The sequence below is a fragment of the Tachysurus fulvidraco genome, chromosome 4 (assembly GCF_022655615.1).
Source record: "Tachysurus fulvidraco isolate hzauxx_2018 chromosome 4, HZAU_PFXX_2.0, whole genome shotgun sequence".
Classification (NCBI taxonomy): Eukaryota; Metazoa; Chordata; class Actinopteri; order Siluriformes; family Bagridae; genus Tachysurus; species Tachysurus fulvidraco.
Genome location: NC_062521.1, coordinates 9,258,297 through 9,281,257, shown reverse-complemented (window position 1 = coordinate 9,281,257; position 22,961 = coordinate 9,258,297). Strand labels below are relative to the sequence as shown.

At 41.5% G+C, this 22,961-nt stretch overlaps 1 protein-coding gene across 3 annotated transcripts; it reads left to right on the top strand.

Annotated features, from left to right (window-relative positions):
* Positions 1–79: 79 nt before the first annotated feature.
* Positions 80–21,686, top strand: LOC113645052 (synapse differentiation-inducing gene protein 1). 3 transcript variants are annotated; one of them, XM_047812978.1, is made up of 5 exons: positions 80–461; positions 1,609–1,648; positions 2,829–3,482; positions 14,038–14,175; positions 21,445–21,686. In XM_047812978.1, the coding sequence occupies exons 3-5, from the start codon at positions 2,928–2,930 to the stop codon at positions 21,601–21,603; spliced, it is 852 nt and encodes a 283-aa protein (XP_047668934.1). In that variant the 5' UTR covers positions 80–461; positions 1,609–1,648; positions 2,829–2,927; the 3' UTR covers positions 21,604–21,686. The 3 variants fall into 3 exon arrangements, with proteins under 3 accessions (XP_047668934.1, XP_027006154.1, XP_027006152.1); XM_027150353.2 differs by lacking the exon at positions 1,609–1,648 and having other exon boundaries at positions 80–577; XM_027150351.2 differs by lacking the exon at positions 1,609–1,648 and having other exon boundaries at positions 81–461.
* Positions 21,687–22,961: the final 1,275 nt, after the last annotated feature.

Sequence of the window (22,961 nt, the reverse complement as noted above, 5' to 3'; positions counted from 1 at the left end):
GGCATAATGTGGGTTTCAATTGGTTAAGATTTTATTAGAATGACGGTGTGGTGTGTGTAGGATGTCCCAGAGCAGATTGCTCTTTAGGACCAAGAGGAACGCGAGCGCACTTATACATATTAGGACAGTACACACGTTCAGGACACACAGACAGCCCCAATAGCTTGGATGAAGCATGTTTGAAATGCAGAAGAGTGCGTGATACGTAAATAAATAAATACATAAATAAATTAAATAAACAACTGAGAGTGTCACCATGCAGCGTCCTCTACACGGCTTCCACACGAAAGGCGAGTCCACACCAGCTGGCTGATTTTCCTTCTCATTTCACAAATATTACTCTTTGGATAGAGGTTTTTATTTAACCTTCTCTACTGTTGTGCATGCATATCACGACGGACTGAAGGCACACAAGTCCGCGTGTGTTTTGGACGTCGAATGGCACGCACTTGGCACGGGAGGTAAGCGCTTGCTTTACCAGTCAGATCACGAACTTGTACCGCAAATGAATGATTGCACCAAGATGCCGCCGAGAGACAACAGAAGCCAGGTTGCTGTTAGTTACGCGCTTCGAAAGGTTAGAGACGATTAGTTTGGCATTTGTCTCTTTTGAAATTTTAGCTTTATTTCATGGATTTCAAGAATTTTAAGCATAACTGAATGCTGAATGACACGTTTTTGTCGTCTTATTTTAGTTTTCTGTCTTTCTTCCTTGGATCTTATAGTGCAGTACCATGGACAGCTCTCATTGCGGCCCCAAAACGTCGACAGCACCAACACTTAACCAAAAGCAATAGAAAAATAATTACTCTCTGCTGATTGCATGCATTATTTCTTTATTTTGTAATTAATCGTTTAGTGTAACTACGAATCGAACTATCCAATTCATATTCAATTCTAAGTGATATAGCTTTGTCACAAAAACTTTCTATTCAAAAGGATTATTGCTGTTTGTCTTTGTAGTAACCCTTTGTAGTCCAACTTATTATTTAGGCATTCATTGTAATTTCTATTATTCAGTAAATACACTCAATCGATATTTTGTGTTGCTTTCCATTATGGTTTATTTACAAGTGTAATGTGTAAAGAATAATTGATTAAGTTTTCAATTACAAATAGGTTTTCACATCAACATTTGTAGTATTAGTAAAGATGTATCATATATATAAGGTTATATTAAAACACTGAAATGGCTCTTTAGGTCATAGAATAAAATGACTGAGAGGTACAGCTACTACTAGAGATATTATTTGATGAGAATGACATCACAGCCAATAATCATTTCAAGCAACAGAAGAAATGCTTCTTGCATTACTGTGAATAACAATACAGCCGTCCAGAAACTGTGAAGTGCTGCAGGTATAAAATTTACAATTCAACAAAATAAAGCATGTTCATGTTCAAGTAATAATTGTAGTTTTGCTTTAAAACCAAGGTTAGCGCTTGGGATCCAGCCTCCTTATCCTGTCTCTGTACCTTGAGCAGTAGCTACTGTCAAAGGAAACAACAATAGCAAATGCCAGCTTATGTATTATTAGAACTCATATGAAAAGAAAGGTCTACTCCTGAGAAGTGACAATATTGTTTGTATTCCTTATTTGTTTATAGGACTCAAAAGTAAAATCAGGACTACTGGGCTATTTCAGCAGTGAGTTCTTTAGTATTCTGAATATGTATAAAGAATATCTGTGCTGTATTTTGCTTTGTATGAGACCAAAAGTGCAGAAGAATAATTTACTCAATCATTATGACCTGCCTTTATTCACATTGGCATGCTCCATCTGGGGCTAGTCCAAGTAGTATAGCTATTGTTCCTTGAGGCTTTTCCATCCATTATCTCGATCTGCTGTTGGGAATAATGTCCTGTAAATGATGATTCATCTGACCAGACTTTATCTGTCCAGGGTTTATGACCTTGACACCATCTTTTTGCATTTTGCATTGTGTCTGTGATCAGTAATCTAGCAAGTGCAACTCTTTCATGGATTTTGGCTTTGTGAAGTTTTCTGCAGATTGTTTTTTGTAGAAACAAAGTAATTGTAAAGATGGACATTTAGTTCTGCTGTCACGTTTGCTGCAGTAGTTTTGTGTTGTTTGGACACAGTCCTTACTAGAGTTTCACAGTCCCTATCATTATGTCTTGATTTTCATCCACTATACTTCACTGATGAAGTACTGTCATGCTTTGTGTACACAGTCATAATCGTGGAGGCTGTTGCTCTTGAAGGTTACAGGTGCTAAAGAGCTCCCATGATCTGTTCCCTTTGGAAGTCTGACAAGTCACCCATTTCAACAATGTTTTAAACTAACCACTGCTGAGCACAACTCCTTTCATATTGGCATTATATGGCAAAGAAAAACACATAAATGATAATCACAACATTTTTTTTCACAGTAGCCTACACAAATAATATTAACCCCTATTACAATGGGTGTTCACATTACTTTTTCCAAACTCTGTATATAGTCATATAGCAATATGTGCTTTCATGTGCTTATTGACAGATTCTAAGTACAACTAATTAAATTCTTAAACATCTCCAGTATAATTTACACCATATAATTTATATAAAATTTATATTTTATATGAAGAATGTATGTGTTGATCCTTGGGCCTCATTTCTAAAAATATAGAAGAATAGCATAAATGTAACTTCTAATTGTGTATGTATGTGTGTATGTAAATCAGTCATGGTAGCCTTGTTATAAGAAAAGATTCCTGACGTTATATGTGAAAATTTTCTTTACAATGGAGTAGATCATGAATATTAGAGTAAAAACTATTAATGGTAAACATGATTGATTCTGTTTGCTGTGGTTCTATCTAGGAGAGAACAGGGCAATGCTTCCACCTCATGGAAGTACTGATGAGGCAATCTAGTGCCTGGACAGGGACCATCCACAACAACAGTGCTCACTAGGTCAGAATGGAAACAGGGCTCAGAACTGCCCCCAGAGCAGAAGAGGAGAAAGATCCTCCTGCTCAGAGAAACTTATCAACAGCAGGTGGTGGTGACTTGGGGCCTGAGTGCTGCAAATGCAATGGTCTGATCAACACCCGAAGTGTAATGGTGGAGACCAAGGAAGGGCGAGTGTCAGTGTACTCTGCCCCACAGTATCAGGGCCATGTGGTGGTCAATTATTCCTCCGAGCATCCAGGTCAGGACAGAACTGGGACACGGATTAGTGGGCACCATCCACAGCTGCTCAACCCCAGTGCCTTGCCCCAGGCTCTGGACCCTTTTTATAAGCCCAACCTCATCCTGTACCCTGAAGGAGTACTGAGAGCGTGGGGAGAGGGAAGCGACTGCTGTGAGACCACGTTCATTGAGGACATAGCTCCTGCTAACTCCACCGCTACGGTTACTAAAGATGGGCTCATGCTCACTGACAACAAATTCCTGGATTTATCTATGGAGGATACCAAGATTCATACACTCTCTTATGATGTGGATGATGACGATGAGTTTCAAGAGTTGGAGGTAGGATCTGGATATGTGTCATTGTTGTAATCTATAAACTTTATGATGTTAAAATTGTTTATCTATAAATCAAAAACATAACATAGAATGTAACTTTTATTTATAAGGCATCTTGCACTGAATGAAAACCACTACAGATAATAACCATAAAAACACACATATGGACACATATAGAAATTATAGCAGTAGTGTACAATTTCAGGGTAAAAAAGACAGCACATTCTAAACAAGTACTGACAATACTGGGATGTTTCAGATGTTTGTAGGTGATTCATCAAAGCTAATATAATTTTCAGCATTTTTTTTTTTTTGCATTGTAGTCGAACTTGTCACCATTCATTTCTTTTTCAACCTTCAGTCTTGTTTCACTGGAAGCAATCCATATTTCTGGCTGTGTTTGTGTGTGTGTGTGTGTGTGTGTGTGTGTGTGTGTGTGTGTGTGTGTGTGTGTGTGTGTGTGTGTGTGTGTGTGTGTGTATTAAGGGAGAGGGGTCTGAGTGTAAGGGCAGTCTGGATAGCCAGTTTCCTGCTGTTTCCAACCTGCCTAGGCCACCTGTTCTAAGACTGCCGCACATTCTGCAGATCTCTATGTGGTGACAATAATGCTTGAAGAAGCTGAAGAAGAAGAAGGCTTGCAGATGTGCTGTGGTTTACTCACACTGTGATCTATTCAACATCAATAAATAACCTCTAAAAACCTTTGAGCTTACATTATAAAGAGCATCACATGCATAACCTGCTGGTATTCACACTGACATTTATTACACATGTGCAGTATTTCTTCACTGCTCTTAAAAGGTTTTGTAATCAGGGGAAAAACTGACCATAAATAGAAGAAGGGATGTTGTAAACAATGCCTAATTTATGATTCCATATGTCTTAAGGGGACATTGATTCACTCTGAAACATTTGTATAGTGCCTGAAGTAATATTGTATGCAATTCAAAGGAAACTCAGATTTCAAAATCTTTTCTAAATATTGGGCTGCAAGACGTAGACTATAATGAAACCATAATAAATTGATATGAGTTTAAAGGGTAGTGTTGATGTTGAACTGTTGTCATGACAGTCTAGTAGCTTATACTATTAGATTATGTAATTGTATTAATTGACCTAGCCTACCGGTTAATCACTACCACTGATAGTTGGGAACCTATTATTAAGAACCGACTGGTGCAGTATTGAAAGGTTTATGTGCTTTGTTTACTACAACTGTACTCCAATGCAGAATGTAATCTTACAATACTTACAGTAAGATTACTGATGAAGGACTGATAAAGAGCTAATAAAGGGTTATTTTTTTATACAGTATATGTAATGATGAGTCGTAAGACTGAGGATCCATTTGCAGCTTTAATATATAATCTCGGAAACAACAGGCAGAGTTCAGTACCGGTAAACACGACAGTGTAGGTAAGGCAAAAACGTAGTCAGAACAACAGGCAAAAGGTCAGGGAAGGCAGAAATCAGTCGTGAGGCAAAATACAGAAACAGATCAAAAACCAGAAACAGGAATAATCAGACAACGCTCAGAATGATAGCCGTAGCAAATCAAGACTTCGCAATGGGATCAAGTTCGTTTGCTTATTTAAGTGCGCCAGCTGATAGAGAACAGCTGGTGCACTGATTAGGCTGAGCGGGGTGTAGTGGGAAGTGTAGTCCGGGAGCGCTTAATACTCCGGAGACGATTCTCTCCATTGTGGGTGCGGAGGTGAGGCAGGTGTGCTGATCATGACAGAGCCCCCCCCCTGCGAGCGGCTCCTGACGCGAGGACGTGTGCGACGTCGAGGTCTACCACGAGACCGGGGAGCGGGCCTGTCTGGGTGGCGTAGGTGGAAGTCAGTGGTGAGTGAAGGGTCCAGGATGTCCTCTGCCTTGACCCAGGAGCGTTCTTCCGGGCCGTACCCCACCCAGTCGGCTAGGTATTCCAGGCGGCCCCGTCGGCGCCTGGAGTCCAGCAATTCGTGGACCTGGTATGCCTCTCCCTCGTCAACCAAGAGGGGTGCTGGTGGTTCGGCGGAGGTTTCTGGGTCTCTCGGTGGTCTCTCCGCGGGTTTCAGAAGTGAGGCGTGAAAGGTGGGAGATACGCGGTATGACGGGGGTAGTGCCAGGCGGTAGGAGACTGGATTAATCCGTCTGATGATTCGGAATGGGCCCACAAACCGTGGGCTGAGCTTACGACAGGGCAGACGGAGGAGCGGAGGTCGCGGGTGGACAGCCAGGCCCACTGTCCGGGTTGGTAGTCGGGGTGCTCACGGCGGCGTCTGTCGGCCTGTGTCTTTTGCCTGCGAATGGCTCGCCGTAGCTGCCGGTGCGCCGCGCTCCATGTGTCCTCGCTGCGACGAAACCACTCGTCAACGGCCGGTAGGTCCGAGGGTGTGTCGGACCAGGGGAACAAAGGAGGTTGAAATCCCAGGGCGCACTGGAATGGGGTTAGACCCGTGGCGGGTTTGAGGAGAGAATTCTGAGCATACTCAGCCCACATCAAGTATGTGCTCCAGTCGGTCTGGTTATCGTGGCAGTAGGAGCGTAGGAACCGGATGAGATCTTGGTTCAGCCTTTCCGTCTGTCCGTTGGCTTGCGGGTGGTACCCCGAGGTGAGGCAGATGTTCACGTTGAGTTGTTTGAAGAATGCCGCTCAGACTCGTGAGGTGAACTGGGGACCGCGGTCGGACACGATATCCTCAGGCAGGCCATAGTACCGGAAGACAAAGTTGCACAATGCCTCCGCGGTCTCGAAGGCTGTGGGAAGTTTCGGCATGGGGATCAGACGGCAGGCCTTGGAGAATCGGTCGATCACGGTGAGGATAACCGTGTGGTTGTTGGAACGGGGAAGGTCGGTGACAAAGTCAATTGCAATGTGGGACCAGGGGCGTTGAGGCGTGGGCAGGGGAAGCAGTAAGCCCGCGGGGAGCTGATGAGAGGGCTTAGAGGTATTGCAGATTGTACAGGCTCGGACGAATTCGCGCACGTCTGTGGCTAGAGTCGGCCACCAAAACTGGTTCTGAGCCAGGTGTAGGGTGCCTGTGACGCCGGGATGGCCGGCGCTGGGGTTGGAGTGTAGGAGCTCCAGGAGGTTCGTGCGCCAGTTCTCGGGCACATAGGTCCGGGATGGAGGGCAATTGGCAGGTGGTGGTGTGTGGGCGTTGGCCTGGGTTAGTTCCGTCATGATGTCCCACTGGATGGGCGCGAGGATGTGGGCTTCGGAGATGATGGGTTCAGGGCTTGTGTCCGGGCCGGGTTCACGGAACATGCGGGACAGGGCATCGGCCTTGATATTCTTGGTCCCCGGCCTGTAGGTCACTGTGAATCTGAACCTCGTGAAGAACATGGCCCACCTCGATTGACGGGGATTCAGGCGTTTGGCGGCGCGAAGGTATTCCAAGTTCCGGTGGTCGGTGAGCACGGTGAACGGGTGTACCGCGCCCTCTAGCCAGTGCCGCCACTCCTCGAATGCTACCTTCATGGCTAGCAGCTCTCGGTCCCCCACCTCGTAGTTGCGTTCCGTCGGAGATAGCTTGCGAGAGAAGTATGCACACGGAAACATCTTGTTGGCCGGGCCCTGGCGTTGAGACAGTATGGCTCCCACCCCCGTATTAGAGGCGTCCACCTCTACTATGAACGGCCGGTCTGGATCCGGGTGGTGGAGAATGGGAGCTGAGGTGAAGCTCGCTTTCAAGCGCCGGAATGCCGTTATAGCTTCAAGGGACCAGGTAAGCCGAGTGGATGCTTTTTTGGTCATAGAGGTGAGCGGGGCCGCAATCAGTGCTGAAACCACGGATGAAGCGGCGATAGAAATTAGCGAACCCCAGGAAGCGCTGTAACTCCTTCAGGCTCTGTGGTCGGGGCCACTGTAGTACTGCGTGCACCTTGGAGTCGTCCATGGCGACCCCCTCGGCTGAGATGACGTAGCCTAGGAAGGTCGTGGAGGTCTGGTGGAATTCGCATTTTTCGGCCTTGGCGTACAGACGGTGTTGGATGAGACGTTTAAGGACTGCCCGCACGTGCTGGGTGTGTTCCTCCATGGTCTCTGAATATATAAGGATGTCATCGATGTATACGACCACCCAGCGGTCCAGCATGTCGCGGAACACGTCATTAATGAATGACTGGAACACCGCGGGACTGTTCGAAAGGCCGAACGGCATGACTAAATATTCATAATGGCCTGATTGGGTCGAAAAGGCGGTCTTCCATTCATCCCCCTCTCTGATCCGGATGAGGTTGTAAGCGCTGCGTAAGTCCAATTTCGTGAAGTATCGGGCCTGGCGGAGCTGTTCGAGAGCCGACGGCACGAGGGGAAGAGGATACCGGAACTTGACTGTCATGTCGTTCAGCGCCCGGTAGTCAATGCATGGGCGGAGGCCTCCATCTTTTTTCTTCACGAAGAAGAACCCGGAGGATGCCGGGGAGACAGAGGGTCGGATGAAGCCCTTCTGGAGCTCCTCCTCGATGTAGGTTTTCATGGCTGCCGTCTCTGGTTGCGACAGCAGGAAGATTCTCCCTCTGGGTGGAGTGGATCCAGGCAGAAGTTCTATGGCGCAGTCACTGGGCCGGTGCGGTGGTAGTTCGGTGGCCCGAGTCTTGCTGAAGGCCGCCGAAAGGTCTTGGTATTCCGCTGGGAGTTTAGAGGTGGTGGAAGTGGAGCATACAGAGAGCGTGGTGCTGGGTCGTGGGGTTTTCGGAGGCAGTGGCTGGTGTCGGTGGCATGCTTCGCCCCAGCTTGAGATGTGCAGGTCTCTCCAGGAGATGACGGGGTTGTGAAGTTGGAGCCAGGGGAAGCCTAGGATGAGGGTGTGACGCGGGGAGCGGATGATGTGGAAAGGTAGGTATTCTTGATGGTGAGGGCCCACCTGCAGCCGGAGACGCCTGGAGATGTGCGTGATGGGGCCCTCACTGAGCGGCCTGCCGTCTACCGCCTCCACTGCCAAAGGAAAAGCACATGGGGTCACTGGCACGTTATAGGCTTGCGCAAACTCCCTTGACATGAAATTGCCCGCGGCGCCGGAGTCGATTAGAGCAGACTGGTTAATCATTTTCCCCCATATTTCAACTTGTACTTGTACTACCGCGCAGTTCGAAGATTGAGGAATGAGCGGGTCAGGACTCACCGATGTGTTCCGTCTGCCGGGCGGCTTGTTGGGGCAGGCGGCCAGTCTGTGACCGGCTTCTCCGCAGTAGAGGCAGAGTTGGAAGCGGAAGCGTCTTGCTCTCTCCTCAGGCGTGAGGTGCGTGGCGTCGAGCTGCATGGGCTCGGGGTCCGCCGGTCGGGCTGTGCGAAGTGTCTCGCGCGCGTGTCGGGCGGTGTGCGTAGGAGGTCGACGTGTCCGCATCAAATTGTCAATGCGGATGGACAGGTCAATGAACTCCGTCAAATCTCTCCCTTCATCACGGCAGGCGAGCTCGGCTTGTAGACCCGGATGCAGCCCTTTGCGGTAGATCACCTTTAGGGGTCGCTCCTCCCAACCTGTCTCGGCGGCGAGCGTACGGAATGTCAGCGCGTACTCAGCGGCGGGACGGTCGCCCTGAGATACGGCCAACAAACGCTCCTCTGCGCTCTCACCCGTGGCGGAGTGCTCGAAGACAGCGCAGAATTGGGAGAGGAAGTGTTCAAACGTGGGGAAGGCGGAGCCATCCTCTTGCCAAACCGCCGTGGCCCACTCCAGCGCTTTCCCGGTGAGGAGCGTGCACACAAACGCTACGCGGCTAGCGGCGGTCGGATACAGGGACGGTTGTTGCGCCACAAAGAGCTGACATTGCATTAAGAAACCTCCGCATTTTCCAGGATCTCCGTTAAACTTTTCCGGAAACGCGAGCCGCGGGCTGGTGACAGCTGGGGTCGCGATTGGATCGGCCGGCGGGCGGGGCGCCGGTGCCGGAGGGTTCGGAGCCGCAGCGGAGCCTCGCAGACCTTGTAACGCCGCAGCGAGCTCTCCGATGAGCGAGGTAAGTCGCGTTAGTTGTTGGTGGTGTCCGGCGAGCTGCTGGGCTTGAGCGGAGAGCTGGGTGGCAAGCTGAGAGACGGCTGCTGGATCGCTTGGGGGCGAAGTCTTCTGTAATGATGAGTCGTAAGACTGAGGATCCATTTGCAGCTTTAATATATAATCTCGGAAACAACAGGCAGAGTTCAGTACCGGTAAGCACGACAGTGTAGGTAAGGCAAAAACGTAGTCAGAACAACAGGCAAAAGGTCAGGGCAGGCAGAAATCAGTCGTGAGGCAAAATACAGAAACAGATCAAAAACCAGAAACAGGAATAATCAGACAACGCTCAGAATGATAGCCGTAGCAAATCAAGACTTCGCAATGGGATCAAGTTCGTTTGCTTATTTAAGTGCGCCAGCTGATAGAGAACAGCTGGTGCACTGATTAGGCTGAGCGGGGTGTAGTGGGAAGTGTAGTCCGGGAGCGCTTAATACTCCGGAGACGATTCTCTCCGTTGTGGGTGCGGAGGTGAGGCAGGTGTGCTGATCATGACAGTATAAATGCAATGTTGTGTAATCATGCTATATTTTGACATGACCTGGCTTCCTATATTGACAAGAAACAGTTATACACAGGTGCATCTCAATAAATTAGAATGTTGTGGAAAAGTTCATTTATTCCAGTAATTCAACTCAAATAGTGAAACTTGTGTATTATATCAATTCAGTGCACACAGACTTAATGTAGTTTAAGTCTTTGATTCTTTTAATTGTGATGATTTTGGCTCACATTTAACAAAAACCCACCAATTCACTATTTTAAAAAAATAGAATACTTCATAGGACCAATAAAAAATACTCTATAGATTCTCTATGGGGTTCAGGTCTGGTGAGTTTGCTGGCCAGTCAAGCACAGCAACACCATGGTCATTTAACCAACTTTTGGACCTTTTGACAGTGTGGGCAGGTGCCAAATCCTGCTGGAAAATGAAATTAGCATCTTTCAGCAAAAGGAAGCATGAAGTGCTCTACAATTTCTTGGTAAATGGGTGCAATGATTTTGGTTTTCAAAAAACAAAGTGGACCAAAAGCAGCAGATGACGTTGCACCCCAAATCATCACAGACTGTGGAAACTTAACACTGGACTTCAAGCAACTTGGGCTATGATCTTCCTCCAGACTCTAGGACCTTGGTTTCCAAATAAAATACAAAACTTGCTCTCATCTGAAAAGAGGACATTGGACCACTGAGCAACAGTCCAGTTCTTCTTCTCCTTATCCCGCTAAGATGCCTCTGATGTTGTCTGTTGTTCCGGAGTGGCTTAACAAGAGGACAACTGTAGTAAAATTCCTTGACACATCTGTGTGTGGTAGCTGTTGATGCCTTGTCCATTTCAGTCCATTCCTTGTGACGTTCACCCAAATTCTTGAATTGATTTTGGTTGACAAGCCTCTCAGTTAGTTGTGCACACTTTACTTCCATCCTTTTTCCTTCCACTCCACCTTCTGTTAACAGGCTTGGATACAGCACTCTGTGAACAGCCAGCTTCTTTGGCAATACATGTTTGTGGCTTACCCTCCTTGTGAAGGGTGTCAATGATTGTCTTTTGGACGACTGTCAGCTCAGCAGTTTTCCCCATGATTGTGTAGCCTAGTGAACCAACTTGAGAGAGCATTTTGATTGGCTGATTGGCATGTCACCAATAGCATGTTTTTTAAGATAGTGAGTTGGTGAGTTTTTGTTAATATGAGCAAAAATCATCACAATTAAAAGTACCAGAGACTTAAACTACTTCAGTCTGTGTGTACTAAATTTATATAAAACACAAGTTTCACTATTTGAGTTGAATTACAGAAAAAATAATATGTAACTTTTCCACAACATTCTAATTTGTTGAGATGCACCTGTATGCACACATAAATTGTATGTATGTGATTTCAAAGCACTGCTATGTGGATGTATGCATCCTTACATAGAGACAGATACATTTTATGCAAATAAATGGTCTGTGATGCCTGCAGGTTTATCAGGTGAAAGTAAATGTATGTGATTGCATATGCATACATTCTGACGTTGACCCTTGTCTCTTGAGTACGTATGAATACATACTTCACCCTCTTCTCATGTTGAATGAACTGCAGTTATATCAAACATTTATATACACTTTCATGCAGAGATAAATGATTCTCATAATGAAAAAAATGACATTACACTGTCATTATACTGTGGAATAGAAATACTCCATTATTACGCACTGTTTGAGTGTCTTGAATGATTTATGCAATGTTCTTCTCAGCATTGGTTTGGACCAAGTGCTCCTGATCACCACTCTGAACAGATTGTAGTGGGTAAAGCTACATGGCATGTACAGATCCATTTCATTACTGAAAGTTCCTTCGATCCTTTAAAATATTTAGGAATTAAGATTTTAAAATTCGGCATATTAGTGAAGCAATTACAATTCAAAGCATGCAACCTCACTACAGTGTTAGTGTACTGTAGTTATACAGTTCCATTCCTCTCCATAACACACTGCTCTGCGTAAAATGTTTCTAGTCCTATGTGCAGTATCATCTTAGAACATAACTCAGATAAATATTTAGATAAATAATTGTAAAATGTAGACTAGAAATATTATAAAGGTAATGCAAAAGACATCATCAAAAGTATACACCAGTGTAAAAGATGATGGATAATTAATTAAGACCCATTACACAGTTTGAGGCAGTTTATGTAACGTCCACTTCTGAAGTTAATTTGGTGTACTTTAGAAGCTGTGTGACAGAATCATTGGCCTTACACTGAACCCTAGTCTCTCAGCCTTCTAATGATGATTGGTTTATATAATATTTTATTAATGTCTTTTCTATGAGTTGGTGATGATACTGTTTATTCAGATGAAACACAATGCTTTTTTAAATATGTATTCATGTAAGGTCTTTAACTCATGTAAAGTCTTTAACTCACACATGGTAAAATAAAAAAACAAAACAAAAAACAAATTAGAACTTCAGTTGTTATGTATGTAAAAACACCACTGCTTGCTTTTGATATCTTTCTCACTGATATATTTTGCTGTTTTTATGTGGAGTTGGTGTAAAATCCTCCACACTCTTACTGATCTATTGTCTCATTGTCTCATCCTCTGCAACATGTTTCCATAATATTTCAAAGATTATGTTGCCATGGCACATAGAGTACAGCTCAGTTCTAAATAGTGTTGCATAAGCGGGAGAGAGAGAGAGAGAGAGAGAGAGAGAGAGAGAGAGAGAGAGAGAGAGAGAGAGAGAGAGAGAGAGAGAATCATTGCCCATTATGTCCTTGTCTGTGAACATATGCAAAAGGCCAACTTTGTACAAATTGGTGGCAAGAAATGCATTGGATACAAGCTGTTTCAGCCTAGACATGTAAACAGTAAGGTGAAAGCAAAGACAGCCATCTGGAGTTCACAGATAAGTCACATAAACAACACATGCAACTCTTATTAGGATGTCACAAATACAGTTTGAGACTTACAGAGTGCTTTGTAAGGGGATGTGACCAAGGCATAATAAGTAAAAGTAAAGTATTCCCCAGGGATCAGCGCTTGGCCTGCTAATCTTTTATAGTAAACAACTTTTCAGCCTGCTTCAACATTGCAGCCTTGATGAAAGATTTGTCTTCCACTTTTAACTCACTGTTTCAGCGAGAGATTTTATTTTGTCTTGGCTCACCTTTCAGCAAACAAAGTGAAGCTGTTGACTAAGAAGTCTTCTGAGTCATACCTCTACTTGTCTCTTTGTACTGGCTCTAGGGATTAAGATCAGCTTCATTTGCATTAAGATCAGCTTCAGCACTATAACTAGAGCAACATCTATTCAACCATATAAGTAACCCAGCATTCAAAGAGCTGTAGCTGTAGTGCAATATCATCTATAGTTATATTCATTGGATAATTTTCTTATTCCTAAAACACTTCTTACACAACAGTCCTCAGTGATGGAATTAGATAGTTACTGTACTACATTGGCTCTTGGAGAATCTCTTGCAATTCTCAATAGAGGTAAAGTCTATTATTCTGCTTAAATCACACTTGCTTTCTGTGAATGTTGCTTAAGATAAATTGTCTGACTAACAAGTAAGTGTAAATGATTAGAGGGATGTGACTTTCGAATCATTCCCGAGTGTCTTCTACTGTGCGACTAAGGCGTGATGTGATGTTTGATCAATGACGACGACCATTCTAGATTTTATGACCGTCATCTTCAAAAGTAGATTACACTTCTGTTCAAAATGGATTATCTTTCCCTTTAATTATATCGCTTGCTTACAAATGTTACTTGAACAGCGAGTTATTCTATTGTTTGCGAGGAGCAATATGGCAAATTTAAATATGATATACTTCAGGGAATAACACAGATGTTTCTGTAGCACAGATGAATCAACAGTTATTGGAAGTGTGTCATTAAATGTGCTATGCTAAATATGCATCTGCAATGGCTTCACCTCAGTAGCAACTCATCAGCTTTAGAAATAAGAGATTAGAGACACAATAATCTGCTGTTTTCTGTGGCTTAGAAATGGTTTGGAAAGTGTACAAATAAAGTAAAATAACCTGTCCTCGATAATGAATTTTCATGTACTTTCTGCAGAGTGAGTACTCAAGTGACTCAGAGAGTGAAGACAACTTCCTGATGATGCCCCCGCGAGACCACCTGGGCCTCAGTGTCTTTTCAATGTTGTGCTGCTTCTGGCCCCTTGGCATCGCTGCCTTCTACCTGTCTCATGAGGTAAAGATCTCTTAACACCTGCTCCTCACTGTACAAAGATATCACACCAATATCAAATGTCATTATTGTTTATTCTTATTATGTTAGATCAAATCCTGGTCTTTTATTTATTTTTTGTTGTCTCATGTCTCATTATGAAGTTCAAATTCAAATTCTGAACCAAAAATATGTATATACATGCCTTTAAAAAATTAACAAATTAGGATTCGATCTTTGCCTCAATTATTGTTATTATTTTTTGTAAAACCAACAACACCAATACAGTATAAGGATTTCTGGAGACATTATTCTTTCAAACAGAGATGACTTCTGCTTGCTGCACAGTCAAGTGGGTTTTTAGTCCTGTGTGATGTTCACTCTGGAGTACAGAACAAAAATGGAAGTAGATAAGTGCCAGTTGTCGGTGGTTCCAAGCTAAAGTATTTGACGTCTTTCTTTATTGTACAAATGTACTCATTTTAAAACAGATAAATTATCGAAACCTAGTAAATACATCTATTGCTTTGTACTAATTAGTTACTTTGTACTAATGAGACAGGATAAAAAATTCCCTGATATTTAAATGCTGACTTGAAAAGCAGCTCAGCAGCATATCACTCGCTCACATCACGTCAAGAATCAACACCTACAACTCTCTAATCTTCCGTATGAAAGAAAAAAGTTTACTCAGACAGGCCCAAGCAACTAAGCCCACGCCAAAATCAATTCCCTGAAACCCCCTAAGAATCCTCTGAGCTTATCGCACGCACTGGACTGGAAGAACAGCAGGTTCTCTGAAGTATTTTGGAAGCTAACATATTTGGAAGCACACACACACCATAGTGTATGAATAATTTATTTGTATACCTGATATTTTGGATTAACATTGAAGAGCATTATAATCTGACATCCTCTTTGATGTCTAGTGGACATTGGGCAACATTTAAAATTCAGAAATCACTGTATTGCTCACATTACACAACATTTATTGCTTGCAGGCTGTTGTTTTGTCAGAGTAACAGTGTCCACACTAAACTGAAAGTGCAGAGGAGGCTCCCACACACACTGCATGAGCTTTTACATGAAGAGATCTTTGACAAACAGCCCTGAAAATAAAATTGTCACACAAAAACACAGCCAACATTTCGACTCAATATATCTAAAAATATCTAATTACAGCATGGTATACATATGCATGCTTAAACAAGAAATACTGTATATGTCAGCCTGGAAAAACCTGTCCCTTGTACCCCAATTTGTGAATTCCCCAAAATGAGTGTAAATGTTTTTATTTAGGTTTCTATCTAACATCTCCTTAGCTGTCTGCCTGTAAAGATGTAAGTTTAGCAAACACATTTTAACAAACACAGCAGTGAATCCAGAATGTGTAAATATGTATAAATCATACTAACTAAATGCACTTTCTCGCAAAATGAATGTCATGCTTTGAGCAAATTGCTGAATAACTACCTGTCATACCAAAATGAATGCAAATGAAGCTGTCACCTTATCAAAAAGCAGTTAGATGACAATACAGAAACGAATTTATAAGAAATCAGACAGACCTGGAGGAATTAATCAGTGATTTTCCCAATCAATTATCATGAACAGAGATCACTCAAGTGAAATAACAATGATGAGGCTTGTGTTTAAATGCCTTAGATGGCTTTTAACTCAGATGGTGAGATGTAGAAATGTAAATGATGCTGATAATCAAATAAATGATGCTGATAATCAATTCCCAACTGATAATATCCCAAACGGGCAATAATGTTTTTCAGGAGTAGATTAGGTGGCCATCTCAACTTGATATTAAATTAGATTAAGATTATTCCAACTGAGATAATATACTGTAGAGATAAACAATTTCTACTGAAAATCTTTACTAGACCACAAATGTCTGCCTTTTAAATATAAGATATTATATTATTAAAGAGTAAATGTCTGCTGCATGGGCAGGTCTTCTGTCAGCTATCTATCTATCTATTTATTTATATATTTATTACACATTAAATGAAATGCAAATTAAATTTAATAATGCTTTTACACAATTTTGGTACTGCTTATTGGAGTCAGAATTTCTTTTTTTTTTACTGCTGGACATAACCAGATTTTATAACTTTATTATGATTTCAGTTCAGATTCAGTTTAGAACAGCCTGTAATTTTAAGAACTACATATATCAAAATTGGACCATATGAAGTGTTTCCCCAGGCTGCTAGAAAAATAATGAATTACTCAATGTTTTGTTTGCACCACCTTTCAAACCACTGCAGAGTCAGCAAAACATTTACTTTGACCACCTCGTTCCTAATTAGAACACGTTCTGCTCAAAATATGAGCAGGATTCCTCCATAACTATCTGATTGTGTATGTTTCAGCCTTATTTCTTATAGACATGCACAATTATAAAAATGCCTTCACAAAAAAATCCATCAAATAAATGATCTCTTATGAAGAGGTAGAAATGCTATTCCTCATATGTGTATATGAACTGCAGCATCTGTTTTTGCTAATCCGCTGTGCATAATCTGATTTGTTGGTTTTAGAGCATGCTGTATGAGTAAACTCCTTATGTAATATTCTGGCATGGGAATGTGCTAGAGTGGGCCTTGTAAGGCATGAGCTCTTAAAAACACCTTCCATGGACAACAAACGGAGGCAATAAAGACAAAGCAGTTAACACTTTACATGTATATACATATATACAGCTGTGAGTGTTCTTACATGTGTTTGTGTGTTCATTACAGCTTTCAAATTGTTTTTTTCATTACCCTATAAGGATCTTTATAAGCTTTATAATAATGGCAACACCAATAATCATCCTGCAGTATTATTTTGTGATGTACAAAATTCACTTTTTCATCTACACCAACTTTTTTATTGGGACTGTTATAAGATTTTTGCTGGATTAGCATAAGAACACTGAGCTTGAGGAATACAGCTAGGATGGGACTCCAGTCCATCACAGGGCACCAGGCACACTCACTCATTCACTTCTAGGCAAAATTTAAAATAGCCTATCCACCTTCCTGCATGTTTTTCTGGATGTGGAAGAATGAGACCCACATATACATGGGCAGAACAATAAAAACTTCACAAAGACAGTAATCAGAGCTCTGAATCATTGCGTCTCTAAAGCCTAGAACTGTGAGGAGACAACACCACCCACTGTTTCATCCTGCTGCTCATGTACTTAATGCTTTGTAATAATTGAATCCAATTCATAGTTAGAGATACATTAAACCTACTGCTTCATCTTTGGAGCACCTTTTTCTCTTATATTTTCATTCATCTTTTCCATGTATCGCCACTATTGAGCCACTGTTAATCAGGTTTGCTTTGATTTAGTCTTAATCAGGCATACTTAAAGTAAAACAGTAATTACAAGAGTTCCTCATCTGGCCAGAACAATGGAATTGTTAATCTTATTTGCATAGTAAGTGCCTACTTATGCCTCATGGGAAAGAATTTCAAGAAGGTTTTTCTCTGAAGCCAGCTTCATTTGCAGTCATTGTTCAATGCTGGTAAGGAAAGGATGTTTCAGTGAGCCATCTGTAGGCTCTTCACATTAACGTTTCATAATAAAGCTTTTAATACCTGTCTTATTTATAGATACATTAGTATAAAGTGAAGAAACAAACTATCAATGCTATGCACCTCACCTTAGTAGTACACACTACAGGTTTCACATAACTGTTGCTGTTATTAAGTTTCAGGCCATTCTTTATGTCTTTTTCGCTAAGCTAGAAGCACAAAATGATACAGAATGTTTTGGGATACTGTGACATTGCAAGAGACCTAGTCCAAACATGTTCCTTCAAAAGACACTGATGTTCATGAAGCCATGATTCGCAAAGTGGAAGATGCTCCTGCACAGTGACCTGACCTCAAACCCACTAAACACTTTACAGCCATACAACATCACCTAGTGGAAAGTCTTTTTAATTTCATTGAATTTAATTATTATAATACTAAAAGGATACTAAAATATGAATAAATTTTTCAGCAAGTACAATTATTATTGTATATATAATATATAATATAATATAATTATTGTAAGTGAGTGATATACAGTAGGTGTCCACAAACTATTGGCCATATAGTGTTGATTTCATCGTGTTGGGTTGTTCAGGTTATTAACAAAACAACTCAACCTCATAAACAGAAAATGATTCCTATATGTATAACTACATATAGTAAAACATTATATTACAATGCTGTGTAATATTTTAAAGTTAACTATGCAGTGACTATTAGGAATGAATAAGTAGTACAACATTAACCGCTAACTCACTATTAGCTTCTAAAGAATACTGGGATAATTATCAATAGTGCATCTCTAGGAGGTGTATAACACTCTGTAAGTATAATATAGATTGTGATAAACTACCCAACCCTTAGTTTATTATTATTATTAAGTAATTACCCTGTATTTATTAGTAGTTAATAATACTGACTTGGTTGTTAATATGATACATTGCGGCTTCATTACCTGGCTTACAGTATTTCAGTTTTTCCCTAGATACATATTAGTTTCAATATTTAATTTCCTTAAATGTATTGCAGGCAATTTGAGAAGTAAATGTGAACAAAATCATGAGTAATTGATTAAGGCCTACAATGTTTATATAAGTCCAACAAGATACAAATAAACAACTTAAGATGTAATTATAAACTGTAGGAGTTCATCTGGCATTGGCGTTTTTACCCCACAGTGTTCCAGTAAGAAATTCTGAGATTGAAATATAGTGAGAAAAAAATCAACCTTCACCATCAGAGAAATTGTAGTCACTATTACAGAACGCAACTGCCTTAATTTTCTTTTCACAAAGACAAAACAGTAGAGCAGTATAAGCTCATGTAATGGGACAAACATTGATTTCTCCTTCCAATACTGCTCAGGAACAGAGGAAACCTCTGAAACCAGCAGATGATTGTCCCAGCATTGTGTGTTGCATACAGTACACCGATCAGCAAGAACATTAAAACTAGATGCAGCACATCACAGTACATATGCTTGATTGGATCGAGATCTGGGGAATTTAGACACCAAGCAAAAATTTTACTGGGGTTTTGTCATGTTACTCAAACCATTCCTGTGTAGCATGTAGCATTATCCTGCCCATGAACTATAAACTATATCTCTCTCTACTGTCTCCTGCAATATGGAAAAAATGGACGAGAGACCAGCAGACAACTAGTTGGTTTGTCCTTGTTGTTCAAGACCAGATATTTATGTTCGACAGAAAACATATGCATCTCTGTTTGAAAGATTTTCACTGTAGAGCTGATATACAGGTTTGTACTGTGTACCAGCAAGGCATTGACCACATGTGTGTCATGATGATAACTCTGTGTTATTAATATCATAAATTCTGAGTGGTGGCTCAACTGGTTAAGGCTCTGGGTTATTGATCTGAGGATCGGGGTTCAAGGCCCAGCATAGCCAAAGCTGCCACTGCTGGGCCCTTGAGCAAGGCCCTCAACCCTCTCTGCTCCAGCTGCCCCTGCACTCTGACCCCAACCTCCTCAGTTGGGATATGTGAAGAAAAGAATTCCACTGTGCTGTAATGTATATGTGGCGATATAACAAGGATTAAAATCTGTTGTCACAAGACATTTTATTGAAATTTGTCAGATAAAGTTAACAACAGAAGACATCTCATACAATAGAATACAGTATGACAAGACATATTTTGTTCAGCTCCCCAAAACTGAGTTAATCCACCTACTCATTTGAGATTACAGTGTGTGACAACAGCTGGAGTGACACAAAAGCGACCCTGCAGAAGAAGTTAAAGTTAAAAAATGCAATGCAAAAACACAGCAACAGTTGTAGAAAATGCTGTACTTTTTCAGTTTTACTGATCGTCATCTTGCCTGCGAACTCAGCAGGTAAACATGTCCTCTCCACCCTGTGTTTGCACTTAGAGCCCAGTGGATTTTGCAGTGTTGTCTGCTGTGCTGATGTCCTGCTGACGTACTGATCTCATGGGACAAAAAGAACACATACATTTTTCAGCAGCGCTGCCACTGACCATTTCACACCCACACTCACGATGAAGGCACAATTCATAAGATGAATTCGTGTGTTATGAATGTATACTGTGGATTATTTTGTAGAATGTGGACTGTTGTTTCCAATTTTCATTTCAGAGGACTTTTACTGACACTCTCTACCCTCTAGTTCTCACCATGCACTGAGAAAAGAGAAACTGGGGCTCTCAGGAGAGGAGTGTGTGTGTGTGTGTGTGTGTGTGTGTGTGTGTGTGTGTGTGTGTGTGTGTGTGTGTGTGTGTGTGTGTGTGTGTGTGTGTGTGTGTGTGTGTGTGTGAGAGAGAGAGAGAGAGAGAGAGAGAGAGAGAGAATACTTTAAACCTCATTTATTAAGCAAAAGAGAAATTCTCCAGTGCTCTAAATCTATTCCAAAGACCCTGCATGCTGTTTCACTCTCATTAGTCTGCCTAGTCTCAGACAGACACTCCTGCTGAAATAAGAGCGAGAAATAAAACTGATAAACATATAAATGGGACTAATATTTACTAAAAACTTGATTAACTTAGTATACAGTGTTAGATAACTGAGCTGAAGGGTGTGGAGGTAAAGCATATAGAAGGAAAAACTGCAATCCTATTCCCTGGCCCACAGATCACTCTGATTGGTGATGCTTGCTTGCAGTAATCCAATTTGTCTTTTGATGCAGCTAGGTTGGCTTTTCCTAATATAATTGGCTGATAGATTAGAGCTTATGTCCGTCAATTAACATTATCAAGCTATGTTCCAGTGTGCTGCTGCCTGTTTTGATGGCTGCATGCTCAGGCAAAAATGTCAGCCAAAAGGCTAGAGGCAGACAGCTTGTTTTCCCCCCCATTACTGTATGCTGTAGCTCAAATGAATAGAAAAAGAAACTATCTAAGAGGTTATAGAGAAACATCTGCCATATTGGAGGAGAATAATAACTCAGAACATTGAGATATAAATGTGTCTTAAATCTTGGCAAGGTTTCCTGAACTTCAAAGGCTTGGGTGCCCTCAGGAGAGAAATGAATCATGGCACTCGAATTATTTATGTATCCACTCTGTACTAGAACCCCCTGTCAGTCAGATGCTGGAGAGGAGCCAATTAATAATTTCTACTCACTATTTGCTCTCCTTTTCACTGCTCCCTCATCATCATCTCTTTTCCATTTTTTCTCATAATGTTCTCTGTTGATTATTCTCAATTTGTTCTACTGTGGCATTTACTGAAGCATTACTTTTTCTCTGCATCTCTCTCCTTCTCCACCAGACTAACAAAGCAGTAAATAAAGGGGATTTTCACCGTGCCAGCTCCAGCTCCAGACGTGCTCTGTTCCTAGCTGTGCTGTCCATCACCATCGGTACAGGCATCTACGTTGGCGTGGCAGTGGCTCTTATTGCATACCTTTCCAAGAACAACCACTTGTAGCCTTGCCTCGCTGCCCATCTTACCACTGACAGTTCATGTGGATTTACTGTAAGGCCACTTACAGTACTGCACTGAGTAATGATCTACACACTCTATAGCACTTTTATGAATCACATGGAATTATTGAATGGATTCTCATTTGTAAACATTACGACACAGTAAATCATGGCATTCCCTTTTCGTATTCACTGTTTATCACAGTGGCATTTGTGTAGACATACTGTAGTAATAGACTTTAATACCTGTTTACAAGGTGAAAACATCAGTCCGGTTTGATCAACCATAATATTTATTGTGCCAATCTTGTCTTCTGAGCCTTTTGTGTAGTGTTATTTTTTTTCTGTATGATGGTGAAGTACGAACAACAATCTATCTGAAGTGCCACAGTGCTTTGAAGCCTTCTTATAAGGAGATACAATATTATAAGGACCATAAGAATGGGCTTATTCAACACTCAAGGGTAAGATGGACAAAAAGCCATATAGATGGGCTGTATGACCTGATTGTGGGCTTTTTCGGTTTAGCAGTAACATTTTGATCTAAGAGGGCTGTAAATATTTATGAATCTTTTTTTTTTTTGTGGGATAACACATGGAGTCTTAAAACCAGGCCATATGCTTTCAGTTTCTACATGCCAAATTATGATGGTGTACATGCTTACACTGTGTTATAGATTTTCACCTTGTGGGAGATTTTAATCGCCAAACTGCAACCTCTTGCCAATTAAATAGTCTTTTCATTCAAACCTAGTCTTTATTTATGTACCCTGTTTGATTGTACTTGATTATGCCCTGCTTAATTAAGTCTTGACCTGCACACATCCACATACTGAAGCAAGCAAATGTATTTCATTGTCTTTTCCTTCCCGGTGTTCACGATTTCACTGGTCTGGTCAAAATGACATTTTGTCAATTGTACAGGCGTGATCATCTGATTGGTCTTGTATTTCAACATTGAATCTAAATACATGGACTTTATTTGCCTTTAGTTATTTTACAGCAACCATGTATGGGTATGTAGGGTGATGGAACTGAAAAAAAACTTATACCATTGGAGGACTGGGTTTAGAAATATCATCTACACATAAAGGCATATGTATATCCTAACTAAAAGCAACTAAAATGCACAGCAAAATAAACACCTATTTTAAGTTTCACTTAAACCAAATCAGCATTATATAGTCAGGAAACGTATCATGCTTTAAACATCTTTTTTTTAAGTCTAAATGTACATTTTAACTGGACTCACATTAACAAGAGGTGACATCATCTAAACTTAACCAATCTTATTGCAGAATAAATAAAAGTGAGTTCTCTCATTCTTTTTTGTATGTTCAATAATATTGTGATATTCACTGG

What these genes read in the sequence shown, in the direction of transcription:
- LOC113645052 (XM_047812978.1), top strand. Translation starts at nt 2,928, where the DNA reads ATGGAAACAGGGCTCAGAACTGCCCCCAGAGCAGAAGAGGAGAAAGAT. An exon ending in ATGAGTTTCAAGAGTTGGAG is followed by an intron (nt 3,483 to 14,037) that starts GTAGGATCTGGA and finishes TACTTTCTGCAG; the next exon opens with AGTGAGTACTCAAGTGACTC. An exon ending in CCTTCTACCTGTCTCATGAG is followed by an intron (nt 14,176 to 21,444) that starts GTAAAGATCTCT and finishes CTTCTCCACCAG; the next exon opens with ACTAACAAAGCAGTAAATAA.